This window comes from Leopardus geoffroyi, chromosome C3 (genome assembly GCF_018350155.1).
Source record: "Leopardus geoffroyi isolate Oge1 chromosome C3, O.geoffroyi_Oge1_pat1.0, whole genome shotgun sequence".
Classification (NCBI taxonomy): Eukaryota; Metazoa; Chordata; class Mammalia; order Carnivora; family Felidae; genus Leopardus; species Leopardus geoffroyi.
Genome location: NC_059338.1, coordinates 153,595,926 through 153,612,111, shown reverse-complemented (window position 1 = coordinate 153,612,111; position 16,186 = coordinate 153,595,926). Strand labels below are relative to the sequence as shown.

The window sequence follows — 16,186 nt, the reverse complement described above, 5'->3', positions numbered from 1 at the left end:
CCTGGGATCAAGACTTGAGCCGAAATCAAGGTCTGACACTCCCCTGACAGAGCCACCCATGCGCCCTATGCCTATTTGTTATTACACCTATGTGAACCACTATGGAACAACTTAAATTTTGTGCCATAAAAATATTTTTGTGGTAAGGTACTATTTTTTTCGCACTAGGAATATATCAGCAAAAATCCGCCTTACAATTTGAAAGACCTAATTTTATGTTGAATGAGCACAACTTATAAGCTGAAGCATTGCAGGGAGATAACCAGACAGCAGTTAGATGCTCTTGTCTTTTTCATTGTTAATTTATTGTCCTACATGGGTTTCAGATTTATAAAGGCATCACAGGTTCATTGCACTTAATACCTGCAGTGTTTGCTACCATACCACAACTCATTTTCAATACTTTATTACAGAGGATGAGAAATTGTAATGTTTTATTAACAATGCTTCTGGAAATGAATGCATTTTAAAGCAAATAAATCTTTTTGATAGACCTTTTTCAAAAAAAGTTTTGGTATATTTTTGTTCTTCCCAAAGCATCTTCTAATTTTTCTTGTGATTTTTTTTTCTTTTATCTGTTATTATTTAGGAATGTGTTGTTTAATCTCTACATTGTGATTTTTCAGTTTTATTTCTTTTTAGTTTTTAATTTCATTGTGTTCTTGTTCAGTTTTTAAGTTTATTGAGGTTTGTTTTATGGCCTAAAATATGATCTGTCCAAAAGAATATTTCATGTTTATGTGGGAAGAATGTGTATTATGTTGTTTGAGGGCATCTTCATGATTTCTCATGGGAAGTCAGCTGTTAGTTTATTGAGGCTCGTTTTACATGATAATTCATTTATGTTTTTCTGCTTTTGTGATTTCTCTTTGTTTTTCACCAGTTGGCATGATGTGTCTGTGGTGAGTCTCTTTGAGTTTATCTTAGTTGAAGTTCTTTGAGCTTTTTGGATGTATGATATTTCATGAAATTTGAGGTTTTAGGGCTCTATTCAAGTAAAATTTCTGTTGCTTATTTCTCTCCTTTTCTTCTGAAATTCTTAATTTGCATATATTTGTATACCTGATAGTGTCCCACAGGTCTCAGAGGTGTGTTCATTTGTCTTCAGCCTTTTTCTTTCTGTTCTTCAGTTCAGATAATCTGTTTTGTCCTGTCTAAAGTTTGCTGATTTTTCTGCCAGTTCAAATCTGTCGAGCCTATCTAGTGACTTCGTTTTAGTTTTTGTATTAGTCAACTCCTAAACTTCTATTTGATTGTAATATTTGTGGGTTTTTTTTTGTTGTTGTTATTGTTAAATAATTGCTACGTATTTATATTTTCTATTTGGTGAGGCATTTTTATAATTAAAGTATTTTAGACATAACTTCCATATGTTTAATTTTGAGCTTATTTGTAATAGTTGACTTAAAGCTTTGTGTACTGATTCAAACTTCTGGGCTCCCTCAAGTACATTTTCTCTTGCTTGCTTTTTCCTTGTCATACTTTTCCTATTTATTCATTTGTCTTTCAATTTTTTTGTTGAAAAGTAAAGATTTTAAATAATATAACGTGGACATTAAGTTCCCCCACTTCCTCCCGTTGTTGTTGCAATTTGTTTTGTTTGTTTAATGACCTTTCTAGGCTAGTTTTGTAAAGTTCGTATATCCTGTTGTGTGTGGTTACTAAAGACACTACATGGTTAGTTTACTTGCCTGTGAATTATTGCACAGCGATTTCTTTAAGTACCTAGAGCCAATAAGTCTTTCATCCTTTACCAAGGGATTCTGTGTTTTTGAGGCATGCGTTCTATACTCTGGCAGTATATAATCAACTATTACTTTCTCCTTGTGCAGGGAGGGCTTCATGGTTATCCAGAGTTGAGAGATTTGGGCTTTCTTAGTTTTTTTCCTCAGCATGGATACAGTTTTGTACATGCAAATAGCATTCTAGATCCCCAGGAATATGTCAGCTCTTTTCAAGCTGCCTATGGACAGCATTCTCCAGATCTTCCTTGTAGGTATATTTGGCCAGTCTTGGTTCCTTAAACCACTATTGCTGCTTCACACATCTGCAATAATAATTTGTTTAGCAATAATTAATTAATAATTAATTGCTGCTGACTCTTTTAGAGACATGCCCTGGGGATAGGACTTTTCCCATTGAATGAGCTGCTGAATCAAATTATAAATTGTTTATAAGTTTTTTCCTAAAAGCTGCCAGGCAGGTCAGATTATGATAGTACTCTGGGGATAGGGCCTTTTGAGGAGCTCTAAATGCAGTTTCCTCTCTCCTGTGACTTCTAGGCTGCTGGTTTACACAGCTACTCTGGTTATGAGGCTACTGCTTTTCAAAGCTGCCATGAAACTAGAGAGGGGGGTATGAAACTAGGGCAAGTTAAAACACACGAAGTTTATTGTTTATGTTGAGATTCAGTTGTTTTCTTGGGTAAATTCTATTCAGATTGTTACAAGCCTATAGTTGTGAAAAATTAGATGGACTATTTTTGCTACTCTTCTTATTCCTTTTATGAAGGAGTGGGTTATTAGAGGTCCTTACCTCTAATAAGAGATTATTCTGCAAGTTTGACCATCACATTTTTTATTTTAGTCACTCTGATAGGTGTGTGTTATTAACTAATTATTATTTTAATTTATATTTCCATGATGGCTAAGGATATTGAATCTGTTTTATGTGTTTATTTGCCAAATCTATCCTTTTTGGTGAAATATCCATTCATGTCTTTTACTTATTTTTTTAAATTGATGTATAATTAACAATATATAGGTTTCAGGTATATAGCATAATGGCTTGATATTTGCATATACTGCAGAATGATCACTGCAATAAATCTAGTTACCATTCATCCTGATACAAAATTACAAAAACTTTTTTTCTTGTGATTAAGATTTATTCTCTTGGCAACTTTCCAATGTGTAGTACATTATTGACTATGGTCACCATGCTGTACATTACACTTCATGACTTATTTACTTTATAATTGGAAGTTTATAGCTTTTGACCCCCTTCACCAATTTTACCCACCCTCAACCCCTGTCCCCTCTGGTAACCACCGTTTTACTCTCCATATGTACAAGTTTTGTTAATTTTTTTGAAAGATTCTACATATAAGTGAAATCATACAGTATTTGTTTTTGTCTTTGTCTGACTTATCTCATTTAGCATATTAGCATATTATATTAGCATATTATATAATATTAGCATAAAGTCCATTCATGTTATCACAGATGGTGAGATTTTTATCTTTTTTATGGCAGACTAGTATTCCATGGTGTGTGTGTGTGAGATATATATGGTGTACATGATATTTATCCTTTCTCCATGTTTCTTCAAGTAGGGCATGTATCACTGTCAACTTTCCTTTTAGAGCTGCTTTTACTGCATCCTGTCTTTGGTATGTAGTATTTCCATTTTCATTTGTCTCAAGTTATTTCTGATTTCACATTTGATTTCTTCATTTACCCATCACTTGTTCAGTGGCGTGTTTAAGCTCTACATATTTGTGAGTTTACCAGTTTTCTTCTTGTAATTGATACCTATTTTGTGTGAAAGAGCTCATACCGTTTTGGTTGAAAAAGATGCTTGATGTGATTTTAATATTTCTAAATTTATTGAAACTTGTTTGTGTTCTGACATATGATTTATACTGGAGAATGTTCGAGGTACACTGGAGAAGAATGTGTATTCTTTTGCTTTTGGCTGGAATGTTCTGTATTTATCCATTAGGTCTTTCTGGTCTAATGTCTTTTTTAGGGCTGATGTTTCCTATTGATTCTCTGTCTGGACGATCTATCCATTGATTTAAGAGGACTATGAAAGTTCCTTACTATTATTGTATTGCTGGCAATTTTTCTCTTTAGATTCATTTATATTTAGGTGCTTCTTTGTTGGGTGCGTAAGTATTTACACATGTTATATCTTCTTGTTGGATTAGTTTTATCATTATGTAATATCCTTTTTTTTTTTTTGTCTTTTGTTACACTCTTTTAGAGTCTATTTTGTTTGGTATAACTAGTCACCCCAGCTTTCTTTTGGTTTCCAATGCATGGAACATCTTTTTCTATCCATTCACTTTCAGTCTTTATGTCTCTTCACACTTAAGGGGAGTTTTTGTAGGTAGTACAGATTTTTTTTTTTTTTTTAATCAATTCAGCCATTCTTTGTCTTATGATAGAATTTAGTCCACTTGCCTTTGAAATAATCATCGATAGTTATGTACTTACTGCTCTTTTGTTACTTGTTTTCTGGCTGTTTTGTAGTTCCTCTCTGTTCCCTTTTTCTTGTCTTACTTTCTTCCCTATGGTTTGATGATTTTATTTAGTGTTATGTTCCTTTCTCATTATCTTTTGTGTATATACTATAGGTTTTTGCTTTGTGGTTACATATATATATATATGCCTGTGCATATATATAATATGTATATGTGTGTGTGTGTGTGTATGTGTATATATATATATATATATATATATATATATATATATATGCCTGTGTATATAGCAGTCTAAAGTTGATAGCAGCTTCAGTTTGAATGCATTTTATTTTTTATTTTTTTTTTAATTTTTTTTTTCAACGTTTATTTATTTTTTTGGGACAGAGAGAGACAGAGCATGAACGGGGGAGGGGCAGAGAGAGAGGGAGACACAGAATCGGAAACAGGCTCCAGGCTCTGAGCCATCAGCCCAGAGCCTGACGCGGGGCTCGAACTCACGGACCGCGAGATCGTGACCTGGCTGAAGTCGGACGCCTAACCGACTGCGCCACCCAGGCGCCCCTGAATGCATTTTAAAACTACATTTTTGGGTGCCTGCATGGCTCAGTTGGTTGAATGTCCAACTCTTGATCTTGGCTCAGGTCTTGATTTCAGGCCCCACATTGGGATCCCCGCTGGGTGTGAAGACTACTTAAAAAACAAATCAATCTACCTTTTTATTCCACACACACTCCCCCACCCTGGTTTTTTTTTTTTTTTTTTTTGATGTCATATTTTACATATTTTTGTGTTTGCCTTACCTGTTTTAGTGATCTTGTTACTACTTTTGTTTTTTAATGTTCACACTAGCTTTATAAGTGATCAATCCACTGTTGTTATTACATATATACCTTTCCTAGTAGGATTTTACTTTTATGTTTTCTTGTTACTAATTATGCCTTTTCTTTTCAGCTTGGAGAAGTCTCTTAATATTACTTCTATTACTGGTTGCATGGCAATGGACTCCTTTAATTTTTTTGTCTGGGAACTCCTTATCTCCCCTACAATCCTGAATGATAACCTTGCTGGCTAGAGTATTTTTGGTTGTAAGTGCTTCCCCCCCCCCCCCCCCGGCCAGTTCTTTTAATATATTGTCTCTTTTATCATTTATTATATATATTACAGTATAGTACAGTATCTTTTAATATATCATATCATTCCCTTTTCCTGGCTGAAAAATCTGCTGATTTCCCATGGGGGTTTCCTTGTACATAACAAGTTGTTTTTTACTTGCTGCTTTTGAGAGTTGTTGTCTTTAGCTTTTGACATTTTGTTTTTAATGTGTATTGGTGCAACTCTTTTGGCTCATCTTTTTTTTTTTTTTTTTTTTTTTTTTTTTTTTTTTAATTCTCTGGGTTTCCTGGATCTGGATGTCTTTCTTTACCCAAACTAGTGATATATTCAGCCATTATTTATTCAAACAGTTTTTTTTTTTTTTTTTTTTTTTTTTTATCTCTTTCACTCTCTTCCCCTTCTGAGACCCTTATGGTGCAAATGTTATACCACTTGATGTTGTCTTATAGGTAAGCTATCTTCATTTTTTCATTCATTTTTTTTTTCCTGCTGTGATTAGGTGAGTTCATTTGCTCTGTTTTCCAATTCACTAATCTTTCTGCTTCATCTAGTCTGTCGAGCCCTTAGTGTATTTTTCAGTTGTTATTTCTTCAGCTCTGAGACTTCAATTTGGTACTTTTCTTACCCTTGTTTAAGCTCTTTTTTGAAGTTCTTACTCTGCTTAGTCCATTTTTCTTCCCAGATCAATGAGCTTCGTTATGACCATTACTTAGAATACTTTATCAGGTGAATTACTTTTTCCTGTTTCATTAAGTTTTTCCTAAAGTTTTATCTTCTTTCATTTGGAATATATTCCTCTGATTCCTCGTTTTTCTTGACTCTGTTTTTGTGTTTATGTGATAGGCAAAAAGCTACTGCTACCATTATTGATAGAGTGTCCTGGTTTAGGAGATGAATCTTAGTACCATTCAAATTTGTTCCGTATTTTGAGTTAATTTTTGTATAAGACATTAGGTTGAAATCCTTCTCATTGTTGTTATTTTTTTGCTTATGGATATTCAGTTGTGTAGTACTGTATGTACACACACACACACACACACACACACATAAAGTTTTGTTTTTTTGTCAAAAAGCAATTGAATACTTCTGTCAGTGTCTGTTTCTGGTTTTTTTTTTTTTTTTTTTTTTTTTTTAATTTTTTTTCAACGTTTATTTATTTTGGGGACAGAGAGAGACAGAGCATGAACAGGGGAGGGGCAGAGAGAGAGGGAGACACAGAATCGGAAACAGGCTCCAGGCTCTGAGCCATCAGCCCAGAGCCCGACGCGGGGCTCAAACTCACGGACCGCGAGATCGTGACCTGGCTGAAGTCGGACGCTTAACCGACTGCGCCACCCAGGCGCCCCTGTTTCTGGTTTTTGAAGTGTTCCACTCATCTGTGTTTCAGTTTCTTTGCCAAAATCACTGTTTTGATTATTGTAGCCATAAGATAGTCCTTAACATTGGGTAGAGTAACACTTCTCACTTTATTTTTTGTTAAGGTAGGTTGTTTTTTTTTTTAAATTCCAACTACAGTTAACATACAGTGTGTGTTAGTTTCAGGTGTATAATATTATGATTCAACAATTCTATACATTACTCATTGCTCATCGTAGTAAATGTACTATTTAAGTCCTATCCACAATTTCCCCCATTCCCAATTCACCTTCCCTCTGGTACCCATCAGTTTGTTCTCTTATAGTTAAGAGTCTGGTTTTTGTTTTGTCTCTCTTTTTTTTCCTTTGTTCATTAGTTTCTTTAATTCCACATGAGTGAAATCATATGGTATTTGTCTTTCTCTGACTTATTTCGCTTAGCATTATATCCTCTAGGTCCATCCATGTTGTTGCAAATGGCAAGATTTCATTCTTTTTGATGGGTAATAGTCCACATTACAAATATGTGTACATATATATATGTACACACACCCCTCACATCTTTTTTTTTATATTTAAATACAAGTTAGTAAACATGGTGTCATCTTGGCTTCATGAGTAGAGCCCAGGGATTTATCTATTACATATAACACCCAGTGTTCATCCCAGTAAGTGCCCTCTTTAATGCCTGTTACCCATTTAGTCCATCCCCCCACCGACCTCCACTCCAGCAACCCTCATTTTGTTCTCTATATTTAAGAGTCTCTTATGGTTTGCTTCCCTCTCTGTTTTCTTATTTTTCCTTCCCTTCCCCTATTTTCATCTGTTGTCTTTCTTAAATTTTACATATAAGTGAAATTATATTTGTCTTTCTCTAACTGACATATTTTGCATAGCATAATACACTCTAGTTTTATCCACGTTGTAGCACATGGCAAGATTTCATTCTTTTGGATCACTGAGTAGTGTTCCATTATATACATATATACGTATATGCATATGTATATACATGTGCGTATATGTATGTATATGCATATGTGTATATGTGTGTATATGTAGATAAACACACACACACACACACACACACACTACATCTTCTTTATCCATTTGTCGATAGATATTTGGGCTCTTTCCATACTTTGGCTGTTTTTGATAGAGCTGCTGTAAACATTGGGAGTGCATATGCCCCTCCGAATCAGCATTTTTGTATCCTTTGGATAAATTCCTGGTAGTGCAATTGTTGGGTTATAAGGTAGTTCTACTTTTAATTTTTTGAGGGACCTCCACACTGTTTTCCAGAGTAGCTACACCAGTTTGCGTTCCCGCCAACAGTGCAAAAGGTCTTCCCTTTCTCCACATCCTTGTGAACATCTGTTGTTTCCTGACTTGTTAGTTTTAGCCATTCTGACAGGTGTGAGGTAGTATCTCATTGTGGTTTTGATTTGTATTTCCATGATGATGAGTGATACTGAGCATCTTTTCATGTGTGTTAGACATCTGGATGTCTTCTCTGGGAAAGTGTCTATTGTCTTCTACTGATTTCTTCACTGGATTATTTGTTTTTTGAGTGTTGAGTTTGATAAGTTCTTTATACATTTTAGATACTAACTCTTTATCCAATATGTCATTTGCACATATCTTCTCCCATTCCATCAGTTGTCTTTTAGTTTTGTTGATTGTTTCCTCACTATGCAGAATATTTTTTTTTTTTAATGTTTTTTTTTATTTTTGCGAGAGAGAGGGAGACACAGAATCCGAAGCAGGCTCCAGGCTCTGAGCACAGAGCTGAACGCAGGGCTTGAACCAGTGAACTGCGATATCATGACCTGAGCCGAAGTCGGATGCTTAACTGACTGAGCCACCCAGGGGTCCCTGCAGAAGCTTTTTACCTTAATGAGGTCCCAATCGTTAAGTTTTGCTTTTCTTTCCCTTGCCTCCAGAGACTTGTCAAATAAGAAGTTGCTACAGCCAAGGTAAAAAAAAAAAAAGGTTGCTGCTGGTTTTCTCCTGTAGGATTTTGATGGTTTCCTGTCTCACATTTAGGTGTTTCATCTGTTTTGAATTTATTTTTGTGTATGGTGTAAGGAAGGGGTCCAGGTTCATTCTTCTGCATGTCACTGGCCCGTTTTCCCAGCGCCATTTCCTGAAGAGACTATTTTTTCCAATGGATAGTCTTTCCTGCTTAGTTGAAGATTAGTTGGCCATACATTTGTGGGTCCATTTCTGGGTTCTTTGTTCTGTTTCTATTCTGTTCCAGTGATCTACGTGTCTGTTTTTGTGCCAGTGCCATACTGTCTTGATAATTACAGCTGGATGCATCCAGCTTTGATTTTCTTTTGCAATATTACTTTGACTATTCGGGGCCTTTTTGTGTTCCATACACATTTTAGGATTGTTTGTTCTAGCTTTGTGAAGAATTCTGGTTTTAGTTTGATAGGGATTGTGTTGAATGTGTAGATTGCTTTGAGTAGTATAGACATTTTTAAAAAAATATATTTTATTGTCAAGTTAGCTAACATACCGTGTATACAGTGTGCTCTTGATTTCGGGAGTAGATTCCCATGATTCATCACTTACATACAACACCCAGTGTTCATCCCAACAAATGCCCTCCTCAATACCCATCACCTCTTTTTCCTCTCTTCCGCCCCCGCCCCCAACCCTTAGTTTGTTCTCTGTGGGTAGTATAGACATTTTAACAATATTTGTTCTCCCAATCTGTGAGCTTGGAATCTTTTTCCATTTCTTTGTGTATTACTCAATTTCTTTGATAGGCTTTCTATAGTTTTCAGCATACAGATCTTTTACCTCTTTGGTTAAGTTTATTCCTAGCTATCTTCTGATTTTTGGTGTAATTATAAATGGGATTGATTCCTTGATTTCTCTTCCAGCTGCTTCATTATTGGTGTATAGAAATGCAACCAGTTTCTGTACTTTGATTTTGTATCCTGTGACTTTGCTGAATTCCTGTATCAGCTCTAGTAGTTTTTTGGTGGAATCTTTCAGGTTTTCCATATAGAGTATCATGTCATGTATAAAGAGTGAAAGTTTGACTTCTTCTTTGCCAATTTGTATGCCTCTTATTTCTTTTTGTTGTCTGATTGCTGAGGCTAGGACTTCCAATACTATGTTGAACAACAGTGGTGATAGTGGACATGCTTGTCGTGTTCCTGACCTTAGGGGGAAAGCTCTGTTTTTCCCCATTGATGATGATATTAGTTGTGGGCCTTTCATTTATGGCTTTTATGATGTTGAGGTATGTTTCTTCTATCCCTACTTTCTTGAGGGTTTTTATCAAGAAAGCATGCTGTGTTTTGTCAAATGTTGTATCTGAGAGGATCATATGGTTCTTATCCTTTCTTTGATTAATGTGGAGTATCACCTTGAGTGATTTGTGAATATTGAAGCAGCTCTGAAGCCCAGGAAGAAATCCCACTTGATCATGGTGAATACTTCTTTTAATGTACTGTTGAATTCGATTTGCTAATATCTTGTTGAGGATTTCTGCATCCAGGTTCATGAGGGATATAGGCCTATAATTCTTCTTAGTGGGGTCTTTGTCTGGTTTTGGAATCAGGGTAATGCTGGCTTCATAGAATGAGTTTGGATGCTTTCCTTCCATTTCTATTTTTTGGAACAGTTTGAGAAAATAGGTATTAAGTCTTTAAAAAATTTGTTCTATCCCATTATCTTGGTTTTCTTCTTCAAGGATTGTTCTTATCTGTATGTTGGATCCTAAGAGAGATTTAATCACTCTTTCTCTTGAATCCTTTTATTTTCTTCATAGGAGGTGGGTGAAATTAAAAATTTCTACCTTATTACTTTCTATATCTCTTAAGATATTATCTGTGATAGCTACTTGTTCTTGGATTCCTTCCGGTTTAGTCTTTTTTTTTCCCGAGTGGATTTTTTTTTCCATGTTAAGAGAATATGTCACTTTATTTTTTGTTTTAAGCTTTTAGTTAAATTTTTTAGTTAATGTATAGTGTAATATTAATTTCAGGAGTAGAATTTAGTGAGTCATCACTTACATACAACACCCAGTGCTCATTACAAGTGCCCTCCTTAATCCCCATCATTTAACCCATCCCCCGCCCATCTCCTCCCTACCAACCCTCAACTTGTTCTCTATATTTAAGAGTCTGTTTGGTGTCCCTGCATGGCTCAGTCAGTTAAGTGTCTGACTTCAGCTCGGGTCATGATCTTGTAATTTGTGGTTTTGAGCCCTGCATTGGGCTCTGGAGCCTGCTTTGGATTCTATGTCTCCCTTTCTCTCTGCCCCTCCCCGACTTGCTCGTGTATGTGCTCTCTCTCTCAAAAATAAACAGTAAAAAAAAAAAGTCTGCTTAATGGTTTGTGTTTCTCTCTCTCCCCTCTCTCTGCCATGTTCATCTGTTTTGTTTCTTAAATTCTACATGTGAGTGAAATCATATGGTATTTGTCTTTCTCTGAGTGACTTATTTCACTTAGCATAATACACTGTAGTTCCATCCATGTTGTTGCAAATGGCAAGATTTCATTCTTTTTTTATGGCTGAATAATAGTCCATTGTGTGTATATACAACGTCTTCTTTATCCACTTATCAGTCAGTGGACATTTGGGCTCTTTCCCTGAGCTGATTTTTTTTTTTTTTATTTTATTTTTTTTTTTTTTTAATTTTTTTTTTTTTTTTTTTTCAACGTTTATTTATTTTTGGGACAGAGAGAGACAGAGCATGAACGGGGGAGGGGCAGAGAGAGAGGGAGACACAGAATCAGAAACAGGCTCCAGGCTCTGAGCCATCAGCCCAGAGCCCGACGCGGGGCTCGAACTCACGGACCGCGAGATCGTGACCTGGCTGAAGTCGGACGCTTAACCGACTGCGCCACCCAGGCGCCCCTCCCTGAGCTGATTTTTAAACTTTATTCTACCTCTTAGGTTTTGTTACTTCATTTCTGAGTTTTTATAATCTGAATGTCTTATTTTCAAATAGTAGGTTACACTTTTTCTGTTTTATGAATATGTCTTTGTTGTGCTTTCTTTCTGTGTTGGGATGTTATTCTATTCCTTTCTGTTTTTTGTAACAATAATTTTGTATGTGATTTGAACTTGATCTCTTTCTATTGCTTATTTTTATGTTACAGTTTTTGTGAATTTTTAGAAGAAGGCAGGATTCAAAATAACTTTTCTAATTTCTGTTGTTTTCTTGTAGTTTGCAAGTTATGGCCACTTGTTAATTTGTTATTTAGATATTTCCTGGCTCATTTCTTTTCCTCAACTCCACTTGGACCTTTTCTTTTTTGTCTGTACCATCCCTGTGCTGCTGAGCAGATTCCACTGCTAGCAGTTTCTCCACAGTATGGGGTCCTGTCCAAGAACGTAGTCCTGGCTGACAAGTACTGAGTATCCTAGACTGCCCCCACTCCTTTGGATCTTCTTGAGTGGAACTCTTGCCCTCACCCTGTTTTAGGTACCATTTCATTCTCAGATCGCCTGCCCCACTTCCTAGTGAACACCACATGTCTCTGTGCTCAAATTCTCCTTTGCTCCTTCACTTCTCACAGCTTTGCTCTCAGATAGGAGCATATGTAGGACTTTGCAGGGTTGAATGTTTGTCCTTACCCATTTGTATTTTGGAATTTATTCTCTAGTTGTACATGTTTCTGTGCTTTTTGTTTTGCTTTCTTGTTACTCTTTTTTACATGGGGATTCAGAGACATTTAAAAACTATGCCTTCACCATTGCCATTCCTATGTTTCCACATTGTTAATTGTCAAGTTAATATATATTTATGAAGGTGATTTCTTTTTTTTTTTTTTTTTGTTTTTCTTTAAAAACAATCTCCACAGAGAAAAAGAAATTGGGACATAGAATACCCATCCTTACCTGGAGGGAGTCCACTGAAGTTCAGAAGAGCAGGTCTCAGGACAGTGGGGGCAACTGACTCTCTCTCTGAAGCATGGCTCAGGTGTGGAGAAGGATTTCAGGACACTTCTGGGACCCTGGTAAAGTAGTTGTAAAATTGTTTCCTTGAGTGCCAAATTTGAGATAAATCTTAGATTCCTGAGTGTTCAGGCCACTGTATTTATATTTCTTTGGAATTCCTTTCCTTATTTCAGGATACAGTAATTACTACATTCTTCTTTGCTCAACTTTGAATTCATTTTTGCCACTTCTTTATGCTAGGCACAACCTTTGTACTTTTTTGTAAATGAAGGTTACATACTGAGAAGTTTCTCAGAAGATAAAATCTTTGAGCATCCTGCTCTTCACAAGAAATATATTTACGAAATGCTTTTATATCCTTAGAATCTTTTGGCAACAAGATATTCTAGTTAATTTTTGTATATGTGCGGATTTTGAAATACTGATAATATAAATATGTACAAAATGGAATACTATTATAAACTTTTAATGGTTCTCTGTTTAGATTCTGGAAAAATATAAAAATACATTTATATATATATGAGGAGTATGTGCTTTGGGAATACTTACTGGTAAATATAAATAAAACAGGGATATTTTAAGGAGAGTATAGTTTAAGGTTTTGAGTATTACAAAATAGTTTTGGTTTTAGCCCTTGTTATAAATCTCTTCTTCTTCTTCTTCGTCTTCTTCTTCTTCTTCTTCCTGCAGTTGTTAACGGCTGAAAAGAAGATTGTTACAGAGAAGCACCTTGAATTATCCCTGAGACCCAAGAAAGGTAATATTTTTGTTGATTTATTGACAGAAAAGGTATAAGACTAATATATCCTTCTTTGATTTATTTACTTTCTTTTAAAAAGTTATTTAACATAGTTTGGGTAGACTGTATATTTGTGTTTTCCAAAATGTAAAAAACATATTTTTGAGAAATCTCTCTCTAATCTTTGTCACCATCTATCACATTTTTTCTTTCTTCCTATAAGTAATTATTAAAATTTTTCATGTGTCCTTCCTGGATTTACTCTTAATGAGCAGAGCCCGGTAGGTTAGCTTAGGCTCACAGCCCCAGAATTTAAAATTTCTGATTTGGGAAATAAAGTTATGACCTATTATATAAGGACTGTACTATTTCAGGCAGTGAAATTCTTAACTTGGTGAATTAGTTAGGGAAAGCTTTCAGTTACAGATACATAGAAACTGTTAGAGTGTGTGAAGAAATGGAGTTGAATTTATCTCCTGCAACAAGAAGTTCAGGGAGTCAGACTTGTTCTAAGTCCGGCAGCCTTAGTGTGGAGTTTGTTCTTGCCGTCATGAGGTGGAAGCTGAATTCTCCGGGCCCAATTCTCAGGAGGAGTGTGGGCTTTGCGGATTCTCTCCAGGTATACTTTTCGTCTGGAAAGGAATCCCACCCCCAGGACCTCAACCTTTGGCCAGAACTTGTTATATAGGGTCACTTCTACTAAAGGGACTTCAGTGAAATTAAAGATTTTTAAATATGTTGTAATATGTAATATTAATATGTAATACGTAATTACATAATATGTAATTATGTAATATGTAATATGTAAGTATGTTGCTTCTCAAATAAAATTAGGGTTTTGTTAGTAAGGAAAAAAAGGGGATGGATATCAGGGAGGCTGCTGACTGCTGCCGTACTCGGTTACCCTGTGGGTGGGCAGGGAGAGTCAGGGCTTGGGACCTCAGGGATCTCCTTTGGCCCCTTGGTGTCCTGACTGTATCCTGTGAGGGCACTTGTCATATTAGAATAATTTGACACCTCTGTAAAGACCCTGTCTTCAAATAATCACATTCTGGGATGCTGGGATGTTGGAACTTAAACATATGAATGACCTTTGGGGCAACACAATTCAGTCCATAACACCACGTGCTAGCACAATGCCTGCATGCAATGGTTACCCAAAATGCTTACCTGTTGTAACTATTCTCAGTCTAGCTAATGTTCTTCCTAGAAGTCATTTTATCTGTAGTGATTTTATCTATATAAATTATATAAAGTACCTATAATTCATGGGTTTACGAATTCCATAAATTCATTATAGAATCTGAAAATAGCAGTAGCTTTACTTCCTGTCTCAGTCTGTTCAAGCTGCTATAACAATAATACTACAGACTAGGTGGCTTATAAACACCAGAAATTTATTTCACACAGTTCTGGAGGTTGGAGGTCCAGTGTATTCAGTGTCTGGTGAAGACTCACTTCAGGTTCATGACAGTATCATCTTGCTGTGGACTCACATGGAAGAAGGGGTCAGCAATCTCTCTGGGGGCTTCTTTTGTAGACTACTAATGCCATTCATGAGGGCTTCACCCTCATGACCTAATCACCCCCAAATCCCCACCTCTTAATCTCACACATTGGGGATTAAATTTCAACAGGGTAAATTTTAAGAGATATAAGCATTCAGTCTATAGCATTCTACTCCTTCCTTTTCGGTTTACTCTTCCTGATGCATAATAATATAAGGGTTTGATAATGTCTTTTGCAATATATACACAGTTTAGTTTTTATTAGCTATTTAAATCTATATGGATGAAGTTTAGTTTATTTTTAATTTTGTATTTTGAAGGTAGACAACTTTAGTAATTCTGGGTGTTCATGGCACAAAGTAAGTGTCAATAAATGTATATAATTATTTTCTGGTTTTGTGCCTTTGTAAGTACTGTATTTTCAGACATCATCTTGTCAACAAATCTCCTTTCCTGATCAACACAAAGTGGAGCAGTTGCATTTTTTCATACCTTTCAGACCATGCATTACTTGAGGGAGGAGTTTTCTTATTTTTCTGTTTCCTCAAGGTTTGCTATATCAGAGTTGTTATGTAAATATGTATTAAATGAAGCCATTTAACTTCTTTTTTTTTTAATGTTTATTTATTTTTGAGACAGAGAGAGACAGAGCATGAGCAGAGAAAGGATAGAGAGAGAGGGAGACACAGAATCCGAAGCAGGCTCCAGGCTCTGAGCTGTCAGCGCAGAGCCCAACACGGGACTCGAACCCACAAGCTGTGAGATCATGACCTGAGCCGAAGTCGGAGGCTCAACTGACTGAGCCACCCAGGCACCCGAAGGCATTTAATTTCTGAGCCTGTTTCCTCTTCTGTAAAACTTGAATTATAATAGCTAATCTCTTAATCTCATTGTAATGTGTCTAAGGTACTTTTTTTAAGTTTTAGCATTATAACTCAATTAGATAAATATAAGTAGAAAAATTGATTTTTATGAAGTATATATTCCTTTTTTGATCACTATCAGAAAAATTTTCTGTGAACTTCCTATTACACCAAGATGGAGTAGCCCCATTCCTTCTAGGTTTTCCATCTATCAGAATGGCTAAAATAAAAAGTGGTGACAACATCAAATGTAAGTGATATGGAGAAACTGATACATTGCTGATGGAACTGTAAAATGGTACAGCTACTCTGGAAAATAGTTTGGCAGTTTCTTAGAAGACTAAACATGCAATTACTGTACAATCCAGCAATTGCCTTTTGACATTTATCCTAGAGAATGAAAATTGCATTCACATAAAACTCCATGTGCAATATTTATAGCAGCTTTATTCATAATAACCCCAAGTTAGAAACA

The 16,186-nt window shown here is 35.7% G+C and overlaps 1 protein-coding gene across 1 annotated transcript in view; it reads left to right on the top strand.

The window, feature by feature from the left end:
- Positions 1-16,186, top strand: part of SPIDR (scaffold protein involved in DNA repair) — a 490,431-nt gene that overhangs the window by 17,405 nt on the left and 456,840 nt on the right. The window contains exons 2-3 of the mRNA XM_045455385.1: positions 12,505-12,660; positions 13,292-13,358. Of these exons, the coding sequence (XP_045311341.1) occupies positions 12,505-12,660; positions 13,292-13,358 (223 nt within the window). The remainder of the gene's footprint in view (positions 1-12,504; positions 12,661-13,291; positions 13,359-16,186) is intronic.